Source organism: Terrapene carolina, unplaced genomic scaffold, assembly GCF_002925995.2.
Source record: "Terrapene carolina triunguis isolate 2854851 unplaced genomic scaffold, T_m_triunguis-2.0 Scaffold96, whole genome shotgun sequence".
Lineage (NCBI taxonomy): Eukaryota > Metazoa > Chordata > Testudines > Emydidae > Terrapene > Terrapene triunguis.
The window spans coordinates 22579417-22596191 of NW_020664447.1; the positions used below are offsets into that span (position 1 = coordinate 22579417).

Here is a 16775-nt window from a genome sequence, read left to right on the forward strand (position 1 = left end):
GATCTCTTTATGTACCTTTAAAAATTCATAGACGTTCTCCCTGGTGCACATGCATTGCTATCCCTGTTGTGCTATTTCACAGCCTTCCTTTAGCAGATGGCATAGATTCTCACCTGCTTAAAGAGGGACGTTTGAGCCAGTTTAATGTTTTAAAAATAGGTCCTGGTGGAAAAAAAGAGTTGTGATACCAGCTTGTTTTTCAGAATTTGTTGTTGTTGTTGTTGTTAATTATCTGAGCTCTGTGTTTAATTAACATTTTGTTCAGGCCACACTGTTGGGTTTGACTGTACATGAGGCCAGAATACCAGAGCTGTGACAGCTTGATCATTTCAACTACTAACTTCCTGTGACATCACAACCACAGGGTCAAGCAGAAGTTGAAGTCTTGTTGAAAAAGTCTCTCACGGGAACTCACAGTAGCCCCCTCCTTCAAGATATTTAAAACTAGACTCAGAAAGTACTGGTAAATGCTGAAGGGAACAGCTCTTCATTGGCCTTTGAGCCAGGATGGACTAGCTGACCTATCAGGGCTTTTCCATCTGTAATTTCTATGAATATAAATCAGGATGTGTGTATATGTGTGCACGTCTGTATGAGGGATTATACATGCACACATCTGAACACACAACTGTGTGGGTGTATGAATATGACTCTGTATGTGTGTGGACCAAAATGGATTACAATTCTTGACCTGGAATCTGACAAACTCTCAGCCTGGGTTGGAGTTTTCATGTCCGTGTCCTCTCAGAACAGATTCAGGGACTTTGCAAAATGAAGGGAAATTGAGTACTGATGTATGTAACTGGTGTAATTATTTTTACTTATTCTGAAGTTCATTTCTGTAATTCCTTCAGCTGAATCCCTCTACTTGTATGATGGTATATGTACGCTCTTACCCATCTGACTCTTGGGTAGCCAGTGGAAAGCTGGGTTATGGTCACTCAGATATAGCCAAAGCCCAACCTTTCAGTTTTTCCTGTCTGGTCTGTGAGAGATTGGAACTAGTCAGGGAGAAGATAAGTGGTTGAGGAGTGGATATGGCTGGGGATCATAATGCTACTAGGCCCAGCTGATAGGTATAAAAGGGAGAAGAGGAGAAGTTGAGGCTGGACTTAACTCACAATGAGATTTTGCGGTGCTGCTTGGACTCCAGAACACTGAGAAGGTTTTATCTGGGCATTGTTTATATCCAGAAAAAGAAGGAATTTGGGTCTTAGTCTCCTCTCACTCACATTGGTTTAAGTCCTCAATAACTGCTGAAGGCAATGCAGTTACATTGGTGTTACGCTGGTATCAGTGAGAGGAAAATCAGGCCTGGCCCTTCTTTATTTCTGCTTTGGGAGTGAGCGACTCTTACTATTAAGGATAGAGAGATTCACCTTCCCCTTTCTTTCAGCCATGAAAGAGCTCTCACTGGATAGGACATGTTCCATATACAAGTATCTTCCTTTGTCATGCTCTTAGTTCACTCTTTGTTAATAGCCTTAGGAAGAAACACACAATGCTACCATTGACCTTCTGCAGGACAGTCCTCTCCACAAAACTGTCACCTAATTACATCTAACCTCTACAGTAAGAGTAGGAAATCCCATACATTCCCTGGCAAATAGTTCCTCCCACAGGAGGGATGAAATAGACCTGATTTTTCAAATTTAATTAAGACTTTTTTTTCTTGCCATGCAGCATGTCAGCCAAGCATAGTCCGCTGGCAGATGGCTGACTGGGAATTGAACTGGAACAGAAAAATGCAACATGAGAAGTTAATTGCAGTGGCCATATTCCTTAAACTTTTGAACTTTGGCAATGCATTTGTCTACTCATATTGCCAATAAAAATAACACTACCCAAAAGATAACACATTGAGTCTCTCTGCCACTGAAAGCAAAATAAACTACATATTCCTATCTGCAGCAGTAATTGCCATCATTTTAATAATTTTCAAATCTGTAAATGCAGAGAAACCATTGAGTGCTAACCCTGTCTAACCAAGGTTTTCATGGAATCCTAGAAGTCAGAGCTGGAAATAGACTAGTTAGTTTATCATGACCGTCACTCTAACTCTGCAGGATTCAGTGAAGGGCTTCACTGATCGTAAATCAAATCAGAATGTGTTAAAGAGATCCGCTCCCTTAGGCCTTACTAGGTCTTGGATATGCCCCCGAGAAAGCTTCTGAAAATATCTTTCAGGTTTTTAATACATGACGAGGACTTTACAGCTGTGTTTAATCATAGTGTTTCTGTGTAGACCAATAACAGAGCTGGATGTATTCCAAAAAGCTGTCAATTGTTTACACCTTAAACCTGAGGTTTTGTGCCAATTTTGCCTTTCAATGTGCACGAACAGCACCCAGTGAGAGCAATGCACATGCATCCACAGGCAGAAAATACCTCTTGGTAGGAGTGATGTGGTAGACAAACCCCACGCTGGAGAGTTAAGGGTGCAGGAACAATTCTGGGCTGGGGAAACCCCACTGCCCCATGGAGGAGGGACGTGGAAGGGAGTCTCTTCAGCACAGCAGGATGGTAGGTGGAGCGAGACAGACCTGCCCTTGCTGCTGCAAAGGAACAATGCCAGGAGGCCTTTCCCAGGGGAGGTCTGCTTCACAGAGCCAAGAATCCCTACCCTGCTGAGGAGGCTCAGGGAGGCATTAGCCAGACTGCCAGTAGTGGACTCCTGCCTTGTGCTCAAGAGGGATCTTGAGTTGGAACAGAGTAGAGGGGGAGGGACTGGGTTCCCCTACTGCATAACCGCTAAGCGGAGAGGCCCAACCACTGACAGTAGGACATAAAAAAGGAGACAGGGACTCTGAATAAAAGTGATATCAGACATGGTTAAATAGGTTAAAAAACAAACCTTCGTTTAATGTGCACAGTACTCAGGAGGGGGAAAGAATACATTGTACTATGGCAATACAGAGAATACACCATAACAAGCTCATCCATAGTAATTACTTCAGGCTACTCTTTCCAACCTCCAAATTCTCTCAAACCTATGCTCCTTTGTGAAACGCACACAGATCCATTTATCCGGCTGACTATATACCACAGACTGAATTCAGCCATTACCAGTTGTCCTGCTTATGGGTGTCAGACTCAGGAGCCAAGCACCATCTTCCCACCCAGGGAGACAGGCAGGCTGAGATATGTTGAAACTCCTCACACAGAGAGAGCCTGTAAGTAAAGTGGCCTCACTGAACAGCGGAGCCTATGACAAATTGTCAGGGCATCTGCCTTAACTGTATCCCAAATGTGGCTCATCGGTGGGAAGAGAAGCCTAAAGCAGTAGAGATTGTGAGAGAAACTACGAAACTTATAAAACGCCATTTCCAGACCCAGCTTTTTATTTCATGTTCTTCTCAATCCAGTCCTTGAATGGAATTGCTTTGGTATAGCCAGTGTAGAGTTCTAGGCTGCAAGTTTTATCGTAACCCCAGCTCACTAATCCCATCAGGTGCCATTTTAGCTCAGGAGACGCTTTTCCTGGCAAAGTTATGGCTGCAATGCCTCCAGTCTCAGCAGGGCAGATGTTAGAAAAGGCAGTGGGGTGCTGCCTGGCACAGAACATGCTGTCAGTGATGATGACCTGGATTCCATTATCCTCATATTGCTGCTCGCACAACAGCGAGTCCACCATCTGAACAGCTCCCATGCGGATTGTATCATTCTTGTAGCTGGGATCCTTAATGTCAGCGAGTATCTTCCAGCCAGTAATCACTATTCTTAAATCCTCTGTGGATGGGTCCAAATCATGAGCAGATGCCAGGCAAATGGGTTGAACATGGCTGCTGATTTTGGCTTTGTCCAGGAGTTTTACGATGGCCATGTCGGAATCAAGCAATATGGGGTCATAGTTTGGATTCACTAGGATGGCAGAAATCTAGGAAGGAACCAGAGAGGGGAAAAATTACAGGATTAATAATGATGGACAATAGAAGAATGGGAAATCAGTGACAACTTTTCCATGATATTTTCACATTTCATTTCAGATGATTTCGCACCACTCAAAGGTGCCTTGTCCATGCAACTCGGTCAAATCCTCTTTCAAATCAAAAACATACAAAATACTCAAATGCGATGTTTCAAAGACAACTTTTGCTTGGGATCTAATCAATTTTTACTGACAGTAAAAAGAAAGAAATCATGAAAGGCAATCAATTTTTCAACAACAATGGGCCCATTTTACAGTTGCAATGAAATTGGAAGAGGGAAGAGGGAAATATATTTCAAGTAGCTTCACCTTTTATTGAGAAAACTTTGCCTAGTCCTTTAGTGGACAATGACTGACTGCATGTCCATTTCAGTCTGCCGAAATGTAACAGTGTCCTACAACTGAACTAAAATATATCTTACTGAGTTTCTTCCAATAACTCACCACAAAAGAAACAGTTAATGCATTATGCAATATATAACTTTAGAGCCTAATCCTTTATCCCTTACTGGGCTGATAAGATGCTGTCAGAAGAAAACTCCAGGTAGCAGGAGCAGAATAGGGAAAGACATTCCTATCAAGAATAGTAAAATACTCTGGAGGGGCAGAGGAAGGTGTGGTTAGGTACCAAAATGAAGCAGAAAGTTGAATATAAAATAAAAAACAAAGCAACTGTATTTTATTGGAGAGAACATATGAATGAACTCAAAAATCAAAAAGAAAAACACATTTAAAACTGCTGAGTTTCTCCTGATTTTGATATGAAACCATTAGTCTGCCCAGATTAGCTTGGAAAATCAATTAACTCATCAAATTACTTTGATGAGAACTGGGCCTGAACTGTTATCTATGGATCTGGAGTCAGATCCAAACTTCCCCAAAGTTTGGAGTTATTCAGATCTGGGGCTGAAATGTATAATGAGTTGATGGTCACAGACCAGGATCAGTGGACATGTGTCTCCCTCCCCAAAAACAATCACCGGTTGGCATCTCTTTTTTTGGCAATCTCAGCCAAGAGGCCAATGGTTTAATGGGCTCAAAAAGCTGAACTAGTCTATTCATCCCTGTTTGTCAGGAGTGAGGGATGTTAGTGGGATGATGTGCAGGGAAACTTGCAGTGCTGCTGAGCCTCTCTTCCCCCCACCCCCCAACAGTTCTGTCAATGAACATGGGACTTCAGGCTCCAGGAATGTCAAAACAAAAGTATGTAAATATATATAATACATATTCCTAAGAATGGGCTTTTTACTCTTCATTCAAGATGGACCACAGGAGTGGTCCGGGTCTGTATCTCTGTCAGCATTTCTCCACTCCCATCTGAATGCCTTACTCACCCGTAAGTTCTGGATGGTCTTCTCATTTCGGTCGTCGTCCCTGTAAAATTTCCCCAAGACCACTTTGAGTTCCGCTGTCTTGAGGACAGTGATCTTCCCCAAGTCAGTGACACAGTGAGCTGCCACCACCACGGTGCGCTCGTTCACCAGGGCCCCACTGCAGATCAGGATCCACGCCCCCTTCCGGAGGCTGATATCCTTTACCCCATTGGCTTTCCGATAGATGGCTGCTTGCCAGGGCCATCTGATAGATGAAGTCTTTTGAAGAGTGATGTTTTCCGTTTTTCCACAGACTGTAAAAATACGAACCCAGGATGAGCTGATTCTTTTTCCTCAAGAATCTGAATGTCTCCACCTCCTGATTCCCAACTATGGTGTACCTTAGGGTACTAAACTTTATTGTTAGCACTAGGAAAATGTTTACCAATTCACCCCTGGATCAGCCTTGCAACATTCTACTCACTCACAAACACCTTGAGAATTTTTATTTTTAAAGGGTGAATAAAATATTATTAGTTTTTTTCATTCTCATTGGAATTTCTGGTAAAAGGTGGGAAGGTAGATTTTGCATCTGAACTAGTAATTTTCCATTACAATTTTGTAAGACTGCCCTATAACAATATAACTACATAAAGATATGAAAGAATCAGAACGACACCATAGTTATGTGAAAATTCCACCCTAAAACCCATCTTAAGCAACCACACAAGAATCGACCAGAAATGGGTCATCTCGTAGAAATGGGCTTTATGCAACTAAAGACTGAAAAAAATATTTCTAGATACTTGAGATGAGCCCAAACCAAAGCCCCAGATCCAAAGCCCTCTGAACTTTTGTTTGGATCTGAACTTTACAGTTGGCCCTATGCCAATAATGGGCTCTCCCAAATCCCCAGATTTGCTTAGCCCCTCACTCTGAACTAATTTGTACGCAGTTCTGAACTTTGCAAAATAGGCCCATCCTCAGCAGGATCGAGTAAAGGGAGTAGCCTCTTAAAAGTTCACTGATTCCACTTTATTGCTTTTGGTCTGATATATCTGTAAATTATCTGCCAAAGCGCAGAGACAAGTGAAAATCGGAATTTGCTCTAAGTGGGACAGGAAAATGTGAATAATAGGAAAATGTTTCCAAATCATAGGCAAACTTGGTTATGTCTGTTGCTTTGCTAGATGATTAGAAAGCCTGCTGGCAAATTACAAAACTGAAAGCTTGACTCCTTGCTCGGTGTCATCAACAGAAGTTCCACTGAGGAGTAGAAAGAGTCATCTATCTTCCCAGTGTCATTGCACCTTCTCGCCCAGCTGGGAGCACAGGCAGCCTACATTGTTAGGAATCTCCAATTATCTAAGATGAATACATGTCCCCCCAAGGAGATGTGCACTTCTTTTCTTCTTAACAACTCACTTGGAACGCATGAGGGAGCCCGCCCGCTCCATTTTCCTGTCTTCAGACAGGTCCTCCTGCTGCTTCCCAGGCGGCGGTAGAAGGGAGAAATGCAGTCATACTGAAGCTGAGTGTGCAAATGCTGGTACCCTGGAGGCAGATCTCCAAAGGGCAGCATTGGCTTCTTGGTTGGATATATTTCAAGCTTCTGTTTGCTGAATGCAGAAGAGTAGAGTTGATGCAAAGGCGTCTCTCTGTTTCACCACAGAAGAAACACGGGGAAATAATAATATGACAAAAAAGATCATGATCATTGCTTTATCACCAGCTGCGCTAAGTACCATTTAAAACATGAGGGCTTTGCTTATTTGCTGGAAGCACAAGGCAAAAAACTCTCCAACACAGTTTAGCAGAATTCCCCTTTTGCAGCTCAGCCTTTATATAGATGGGGGGGAGGGGTTGTTTTTGTTTTTTTAGTTTACTTTTTCTGGAGTGTCTCCAGTCACATAGGAATATTTTGTGGATAATAGTTCATGTTATCACCATTTGCGAAAGACATGTGATGCTGCATTTTTAAATGAAAAAATTATACTAGAACTGGGTGTCACTATAATTAATTTTCACTAGAGAGGAGTTTAGACTCATTCTTTTTCTCTAGTGCATTATAATAGGCAGTATTGGGAAAAGATTCAGACTAAACCATGTTGATAAAGTAGCTTGATTTAGCAAACAACAGAGATAATTACCATACCAGAGAGAATATATAATTGCACCAATCACTAAATTTTAGTTTAGGAATTGCACTGATTTGACGAAATATGGGACCTATTTTTAAAGTTTAAATGTGCTCTCAAAATGAAATTAACCATTCTGAATGTGTACTATGAACTTTACAAAGCTAATATTTTAAATCCTTCATTCATGAGAATTACATGATCTTTGTGAGAAAGCACTTGGAAGTACATGAAGGTCTGATTGCTTGTGAGGAAACCTATTGAAATCTGCAAAAATGGACAGGAAATGAGTTTCCTGTGAGATTCCTGTTGCAGCCAGTCAAGCCAGAAATGCCTGGGGAATAGATTTTTCTCATGGTACTTAAGCATATATCCCTTATGGTCCCAGAGAGACAGCTTGTCTTATGTATGTGGATTACATGTGACACTCCTCAAAGCCAAGATACTAAGGCTGAGAGCAGTGGCAGTAAAGTCAATTTCTTTTCTTTAAACAAGAAGAAGTCTGAATAGGAAGGATGGTCCAGTTGATAGGACACTAGGTTAGGACTTCTGACACCTATGTTCAGTTCCCTATTCAGCTGCCAACTTTCTGTGTAACAGCAGATAAATCACTTTCTCTGCTTCAGTTCCCCAACTGTACAAATGAGGATAATACTTTCCTCCTCCATGGGGAGACAAATTCAATTAATGAGTTTGAGATGCCCAGATACTATGGTGATAGGGGCCAGATATGTTTCTTGGTGGCATGTGTGTTAAGCAGTGTGAATCTTTTAGAGATGTGTGTGTGGGAGGGAGACTGAAGATATTGGTGATGTTTGCACTGCCTCTAAAAACATAAAAGATCAGCACTGCAGAGTGGCACAAAACCAAAAAATAATAATGATTATAAAAAAATTACTCTGAACATGGCAGAATCCCCAGACAGATTTGGGCTGGGTTCTTTTTGAGAAATGAGCAAAAGTTCAGGGCAGGCTCTGATTTTTTTCTGACTAAGCTTTCCCATCCCTATCCAGCCCAACTTCCTACCACATCATGTAGCATCTCTTTGAGTGATGGTGCCTACTGCAATAGACCACCCTAGGATGCCTTCCCCCTTCACCCCCAGTTTCTTCAGTAAGACCCCACAGTCCCAATTGCAAAACACCATCACTAGCCCCAAGGAGTCTCTGGGGAACCCCTGCTGGCTGTTACAAAGCTCACAACCCTAATTCTGGCTGCATCCCGTAGGGGGAATAAACGACAAACGTTCTTAAAATTGAGGCATTACAATCTCACCTTGACTGAACCTGCATTGGAAGCACTTTCTGTCTCACCAGGTCAGAGATCTTTGGCTCTCTGCAGGCTAGAAAAAATACAATGTTGCACAATCCTTTTCCATGTTCAGAGCTCAAATGTTATGGTTCAGATACCTGCCCACCTTTCCTGTCATTAGCAACAATGGACTGGATTAAGAGAAGAGGCAATACATAGATATAGTTATATGCATTAAAATATATGCGGTAACACCCCTGTTAGCCCTGTTATAGAGAGATCTGATGATTATGTTACTGTATGTTTCTCTAAACAAATGCTCACTGTTGGAATGATAATTGTTTTGTCTCGGATATATACATGGCAAGGATTTGTAAACCTGTTAAACCTGCCTAAATAAATAGTGATAGATGGATAGAAAGAAAAAGCTAGGATCCTCAGCTAGTCTCTTGTGGTATATTACATTCCCAGTAGACATTGAAAAGAGTTGAGCTCACTCTCTCTCTCTCTCTCTCTCGCTCTCTCTCTCTCTCTCTCAAACTCTTTTCAATGTCTACCGGGAATGTGATATACCACAAGAGACTAGTTGAGGATCCTAGCTTTTTCTCTGCCCCTAAAAATACTTTTTCTATCTATCTATCTCATTTGCCAGGCACCCATCCTTGTAATATCTGCGTTTCTTCTGCTTAGGCAGGTATAATAGTTTTAGCCATAGAGAGAGAAATGACCACCAGTGCTTTTGCAGAGCAATAATTAAAAGACCACAGCTGATTATTTGCAATCTGAGTGAACTTTTGTCAAAACTGAATTAAAATATATAATCGCCATCTGCCTAGGCATACATGGATAATCCAGATGATTGGGCACTTGGCAAGAAAATAGTAGGATGTTACAGATAGCTGCCAACCTGTTAGCTTGTACACCCTTCTGAGAGGGGCCTAATTCGAACGAGCATAACAAGTTGGCTCAAATTTGCCTAAGATAACAGAAGGGGGAATCCCAGGACTTTAAATTATGTATATTATAATTATTTGGGGGGGGGGGAATAGATATTTGATGGGTCCTTAATAATTCAGCTAATTGTGCCAAGATCTCTTTCCCTCCAGTAAAGTGGATGGACTGAGGGATTCCTGTTGGATGAGGTTCATCTGTATGTTTGAGAAGTCATACACTGTGGCATTCTACAGTATTTAGTTGCATTTTTGATTAATAACATATGTTAAATCTTGGGTAATTGTTAACATCAATCAAAAGGGTTAGAGGGAAAAGGTACTTTCTATCAATGGAGCACTTAACACAATGTGCGGCGAGGCTGTTTAAACCTTAAAATACAGAAAAAAAACCCCAAAAGGATAAATAATTGTCCTTATAATATTTCATTTTGTTTAACAAAAATCTGTAAATATGTATTACAAAATTCTCTCTCTTTGGGGAAAAGTTTAGACAGTTCCCAATACAAATTCCTTCCTCTTGTCGTGGTTCCCATCACAAGTCTATTAGACCCTGAATCAGCAGAGCACTTAAACACATGCTTAAGTGCTTTGCTGAATGCAGATGGATTGCTGAACCAAGTCTTGAAAGGCTGCAGACTGAAAGCCTGATCTTGCAAACCCTTACTATTGTAAGGAGTTCTGTTGACTAAGCCTGATTGCAAACTGGACCTTGTGAAAGCAAGGCTAATAATTCCTTATACACAATAGACCTTTCTTCATTTTCCAGTTCCCCGGTGGTCTTCTTTGATGCACTGACCCTACCCATATCTAATCCCAATATGGGGGTAGGGAAAACAAAGGTATTGGGGGAAATGAGATAAATTCCTATACTTTCTTAAAGGAAGAAACTTCTGCTGGAATCACTAGCATTTTCCCTGGCTGAGTTCAGCAGCCAGAGAGAGTTGGCAGACTATCAGCTTCAGTATCACGTGCCAATCTGATTGAGCCATTTCACACACTTTTATTGAAGGTATTTAGAAAACAGATAGTTTAACCAGAAAATAATATACAAAACAAACTCCAGGTAAAACATATCAGTTTTTATGAGCTGTAGCAAAGAGACTGAAAACTACCTTTTATGCAGATTGGTTGTTTCCCTGACCACTCTCCACTGTCTTGGCAGGTCCTCTGCTCATTACCACTAAGAACATATGAGTTGTTACAAAAGAAAGCAATGACTGTGCCGATTTTTGCATAGCGTCCGGTCATTAGCCCAGTGTCGTCCACCACTCTTCTGTAGCCATTGAATGGGCCACCAGGGTCTGAGCAGTTTTTTTCTTGTAGAACTAACAAGAAAAAAAAGTAAACATTTTTCACAGAGAATTAATTGTGAGCCCCTGATCATTTGACATTTCACGCAGACAATGCTACACAAATTATACTTAATTTACAATTATTTTTTTAAACTAAATGTGATGCCAGGACTAGTCAGCAACAAATACTAAAGGGACAATGTCAATGTAGAAGTCTTAGCCTAGAACTAATAGCCATACTGCTAACAGCACCGTAGGTTTTTTTAAAAGCTGAAAGGCTTTAAACCGAAAACAATTTTAAAAATCTAATTTAGGCCTCAGTCCTATAAAACGTTAGGCATAAGCTTAACTTTATACACAGTGAGTTGTTCCATTGGCTTCTACAGGACTACTTACAGTGCATAAAATTAAGCATATACATAAAACTTTGCAGGATCAGGGTCTTTTGTACCATTTTTCCTATTTTATTTACTTTCCACATTTCACTAGGTTTGGATAATGAAACTAAATTACTTAGGTTCACTTTTGTTTATATTCAGTTTCTTTTCTTTTCTCCTTCTCTTTTTTCTAGCATTAACATAGAGATCTTAACAATGCAGGGAAATACTGAAATATAAAGAACACCGATTTTCTCTGAAATAAAGAACAAACATGAAAACGTTCTTATTCACATTAGGTTCTATCTATAAAAAAACTTTTTTTCTTTTCTTCCTCAAGCCCCTCCCCATTTTTCTTTTCCCTTTATTTATTTTGTTTTTCTCCTACCCTTTACTGCTTTTTTGTGGCTTACAACTGGTTGAAAATGTTCCTTAAAGTGATATTTTCCCCTACTTTTTATTTTTTTCAGCTTTCTGCTGTTTGTGTTACCCATTTAGAAGCTCTGTAATAAAAAGAATATTTCCTATTAATATTGTCCATTGGCAATCATTGACTTTTCCCCCCCTGCTTTTCTTATGAGGCTGAAATTAATGTGTATTTTTTTGCATCATAGATGGGGTCAATGCAACTCCCATCTATTTTCCTGAACTGGGCATAAGTCTTCATTTTCCAGATACTTTCTGACTCAGCAAAGCACTTAACCATATGACTAGCCTTAATCACATGCTTAAATCCATCCCTATTCTGCACATTGCTTAAGCATGTTCTTTTTACATTAACATAAATGGGACTTAAGCACGTGATTGAAGTTAAGCATATGCCTGAGTGCCGTGCTGATTAGAGATGGACTTGATCACCTGCTTAAAGTTAGGCACATGCGTAAGTGCTTTGCCAAATCAGAACCATATTGAAGAGGCAGGAAGAGGTAAAGCTGAGCTCCCTGACGCTCAGGAGAGGGAGAGGAAGGAAGCTCTGTGCCTGCTTTTAGTTTAGTTCCATCATTCTCCCCCTTGCTGTACTCCTGTTCACGTTTCACAGATTAATTTCATTGCCTTCACAACACCTTGTGGCTGGTACATTGCTAGTGGTCATTGTGACGTTGTGCAGTCTATATGGTTTTATAAAAACATAATAAGAAGTGAATATAATGTAACTGGAATAGTTTTATAAAAATATGATAAGTGAATATAATGTAACTGGAATATGCTTCATGCAAAAGGTCTCTTGTAAGGTATCATTACAAAGCTTATAATGTACTGAGTGTGATCATCCTATTTATATAAATGTACCACTCTTGTATCTAAAACTAGAAATATGAACTATAACTCTGAGGGCCTATTGTAATTATGCAAAGTGTGGGCCATTAATGGTGGTTTGGAATCTTGAGGACTCCCATTAACCAGGACCATTGTCTGCAGATGGCTGTGTTTACCTGTTAGTCTTCCTGTATATGTGTGTGCTGGCAAGTGGGTAATGAAGTCTTGCAGTGACATGTGATCATGTCACCTGACCTGGAATCCATCTTTAACCTGGTGCTTTTCCAGTGGGGAGGGGGGTGGAAACCCAGAGGGACAAAGGGTTCCCACCTTATGCAAAAGATATATAAAGGGGTGGAAGAGAACAAGGGAGGAGAGGAGCCATCATGAAGAATCCCCTAGCTATCACCTGAGCTGCAACAAGAGCTGTACCAGGGGAAAGAATTGTGCCCAGGCCTGGAAGGTGTCCAGTCTGAGAAAAAGCTTACTGAAGCATCTCTGAGGGTGAGATTATCTGTATTCAGTTTGATTAGACATAGATTTGCGCATTTTATTTTATTTTGCTTGGTGACTTACTTTGTTCTGTCTGTTACTACTTGGGACCACTTAAATCCTATTTTCTGTATTTAATAAAATCACTTTTTACTTAGTAATTTACTCAGAGTATGTATTAATACCTGGGGGAGAAAACAACTGTGCATATCTCTCTATCAGTGTTATAGAGGGCGAACAATTTATGAGTTTGCCCTGCATAAGCTTTATTTGGGACATAAGCTTTATGCAGGGTAAAACGGATTGATTTGGGTTTGCCCATTGAGAGTTGGGCATCTGAGCGCTAAAGACAAGCACACTTCTGAGAGCTGTTTTCGGGTAAACTTGCAGCTTTGGGGCAAGTTATTCAGACCCTGGGTCTGTGTTGGAGCAGACGGGAGTGTCTGGTCCAGCAAGACAGGGTGCTGGAGTCCTAAGCTGGCAGGGAAAACAGGAGCAGAGCTAGTCTTTGCACATCAGGTGGCAGCTCCTAAGGGGGTTTCTGTGATCCAACCCGTCACAGTCATGACTCACAATGCCACTCCCATCACCACGTGATCTCACAGAAAGTCACAGAAATGGAGATGGGGAATTAAGATACCTGATGTGCCTGTCTATAGTTACTCTACAAATACTTGACCTGCCTACAGGCACTGACCCGGGCTACGATCTGGCCTGTCATTCTGGACAGGAAGAAACCACACCACATCAGTCTATCCTTGTTGAGTAATGCAAAGAAATCACACCAAGGAGCCTTTTTTTGTACACTATTTTCCATAGTAGCATCCAGCATGGTTGCACCGAGTGGTTAGTAGAGCCCTTGTATTTCAGAAGTACCTGAACTTCTCTGAACCAAGTAAGCTAACTGCCTCCACTTGAAAAGGGCCTTCTCCTATCTGACCCTGCATATCGCTGACTTTGTGAGAGCACTATCATTTCTATGGTGTCAGACTGTGACAGAAGTTAAGAATAGGGCTATGACTTATCTGACAGATTAAACAGAAGGAGAAGCCAGTTGGGAAGAACACGCTTCTTGCAACATAGATAGCTTCAATAATAGACAAGGCTAGAGGCAGATCAAGTTATAGACTAAAGAGGTGCAGCCAATGTCATCATAATGTTTGGGACACTGTCATAGACCCAACTCCAAAACATTTATTTCAGTTGGAGAATTTCTATCCATCCCAAAGGATGTCCTTAATTGTGCTTGCTGACCTTCAAGAGCTCTTATAAAGGAGTTCCCAAACATTCCCCAGAATATTTTGCATTGTTTGCCTCAGCATCTTTTTGAAAGCCCTACTCGAACCAGTGCAAGGGATTCTGGAATCTGGGAACAAAAGCTGTCCAGTGGGAAACAACTGAAACAGAAGCATCTTTCTGGAAGAAGAAATATATACATGACACTGTTTGGCTAGGGGGGTGGAAAAGAAAGATTTGGATCTTCAGTGGCAAATCTAAGGTTTGCCTTCATACTAGCAAGGCAACATTAACCAAAAGTATTTTTCTTTTTCTAGCATGACTGTCCTGTTGCTATGTTACTCTGTTCTCTCCACAATACGCCATTTAATCACTGCCATAGAGTGCAATAAACCTCTTCAGAAGAAACATCAGATGCACAGTAGTGCTGGAAATAGCTATTCATTAATGCACAAGACACACATGGTCCTCTTTTGTATTTCAGGTTCTAGAAATTGTGCAATCATAGTCCAAGCCCAGCAGTCTTTGCTTAGACATAGATGAAACAATGGGAGCTTTGCTTGAGTAAGGATTGCAGGCCTGGGCATCAAGATAGTAAATTAATATCCACTACAGTGTCTTAAAAATACAGAAATGAAAGAACATTGTGTTAAGTCATGGATGTGCCCAATTCCAAGTGAGATTTGGACATTCCAATATTTAAATCCCAATAGCTTGTTTTAATGACAATACAATAGATTAGGCATGATAAGAATCAAAACTTAAAGCAACCTTACCACATTCAGGATGATGTGTTGACCAACTCCCATCAAGCTGACAGTAGGCAACACGGCTCCCTTTTAAGTTGTAACCTGCGTTGCACTTGAAGTAAACCTGGGCCCCGTATTTAAAGTCATCTCCTTCCACAATACCATGAGCGGGAGCACCTGGAGTCCTACACATCACCACTGACAGTTCAGATATTTCAAAAAAATCCACTTTATTACAAAAACAGGACTGTGTTAGGAAGATTCTTTATGTAGAACATTAAAAAAATAGCTTAAAAATGGGCACAGGAGTCAAAATTACAAGACCAGGTACATGCAAGTTCTTTCAAAAATTCAGTGAGGTCCTGATCCTACAAACACTTATGCACATGCTTAACTTTCAGCATGAGTGGTACCATTCAGTTCAATGGGATTACTCATGTGTGCTAAGGTAAGCACATGCCTGAGTGTTTGCAGGACTGGGGCCTTAATTTGCTGAAACTGTCCCTGTTCGAAGCTCCCTCCATCTCAATAGGAGTTTTGAAGGAAGTACCCTGTCAGTCAACAGAGAAATACTAGATATAATTTAGAACCTGGAAACCCCAGTATTGAAATTCTTTAAAATTCTTGTTTCAGCATTCATGTACTCTTTAATATTTCTCACTCACATCTAAAAGCATGTACAGCTGTGTTTTGTGGGGCCCAACAACGACCGTTAAAAATGGACCTTGTCATTTACCATAACGTAATATTTACCATTGCTACAGTATTTTCTATATTGGGATATACTGAAAAATCCCAATAAATTTAACTATTGCAGATAGTAAATGTTCAGGTCACAGCACCTTTTGTACACCGGTTGGCTGGGTAGCTTAATCACACTGAGGAAGAATGTCTCTAAGGACATAATAGAGAACACAAGATTCAGTGTCTCTCTCTTTCTGTGTATCTTGGGCCCTATTCTACAGTTCGCTGAGAACAGATGCACCATTGAAGACAATTGGGCTCCACGCAGGTGTAGCCCTGCAGGATTAAGGCTTTACCTGTTTCAGTGGTGCCTGTTATCTTGTTATATAAGAGCAGTTGTGGCCCATAGAAGATGGTAGTCTCAATGCAGATGGGTGCCAGATAGATCTTTCCTGTTTCACACTTCTTTCATAGGGTTATGATTTTTTCTTTTACTGTGTTACTATTTCATTAACTAGAAGTGTAAAGAATATTGTTACTTATTAACTGATGGCCAAATCCTGTTCCTATCAATCTCAATGGCAAAGCCTCTCTCAGGGTCCAATCCTGTAATCCTTACTCATGACACATGCGAGTAAACTCACTAAAGTTATGCAACTACTCACAAAAATAAGGACTATTTATGTGAGTAAGGTTTGCAAGACCAGGTCTGAATGTCGCACCATTCACAAGCATCAAGGGTCCATAGAATTCTGACCATTTTGAGAAATATTACACACTTCAAGCAATCATTTGGCAACGTGGCTCAGGGCCACTATCCATGAGCCTTGGGAGAGAAAACCGTTGGACATTTAGTAACTAGAAAAGACCCCAAATCCAAACACTCCAAAACTTGGGGGGTTCAGAGTTTAGACTTGGATACATCCTTATCCAGAACACTCCAAATGGTAACCCTAAAAATTCAGCAAAGAATCTTTTATACAGTTATGGTTCCTAGTTGATAGCTTTACATATATAAAGGAAAGAGAGCAGAGGGGGAATGTATTCATCATACTGTTCAAGCATTTTTTCTAGGTATTTTAAAATCTCTAAACATATTTTGCCT

At 40.7% G+C, this 16775-nt stretch overlaps 1 protein-coding gene across 2 annotated transcripts in view; it reads right to left on the bottom strand.

Moving 5' to 3' along the window:
- Nucleotides 1–3042: 3042 nt before the first annotated feature.
- Nucleotides 3043–16775, bottom strand: part of PAMR1 (peptidase domain containing associated with muscle regeneration 1) — a 65419-nt gene continuing 51686 nt past the window's right edge. Inside the window, exons 7-12 of one of the 2 annotated variants that reach the window (XM_026651443.2) lie at nucleotides 15014–15184; nucleotides 10696–10908; nucleotides 8655–8721; nucleotides 6667–6899; nucleotides 5263–5555; nucleotides 3043–3877 (exon numbers count right to left, since the gene is read on the bottom strand). In XM_026651443.2, coding sequence (XP_026507228.1) covers nucleotides 3341–3877; nucleotides 5263–5555; nucleotides 6667–6899; nucleotides 8655–8721; nucleotides 10696–10908; nucleotides 15014–15184 — 1514 coding nt within the window. In that variant the 3' untranslated portion in view covers nucleotides 3043–3340. The remainder of the gene's footprint in view (nucleotides 3878–5262; nucleotides 5556–6666; nucleotides 6900–8654; nucleotides 8722–10695; nucleotides 10909–15013; nucleotides 15185–16775) is intronic. The other variant, XM_026651444.2, reaches the window with a different exon arrangement.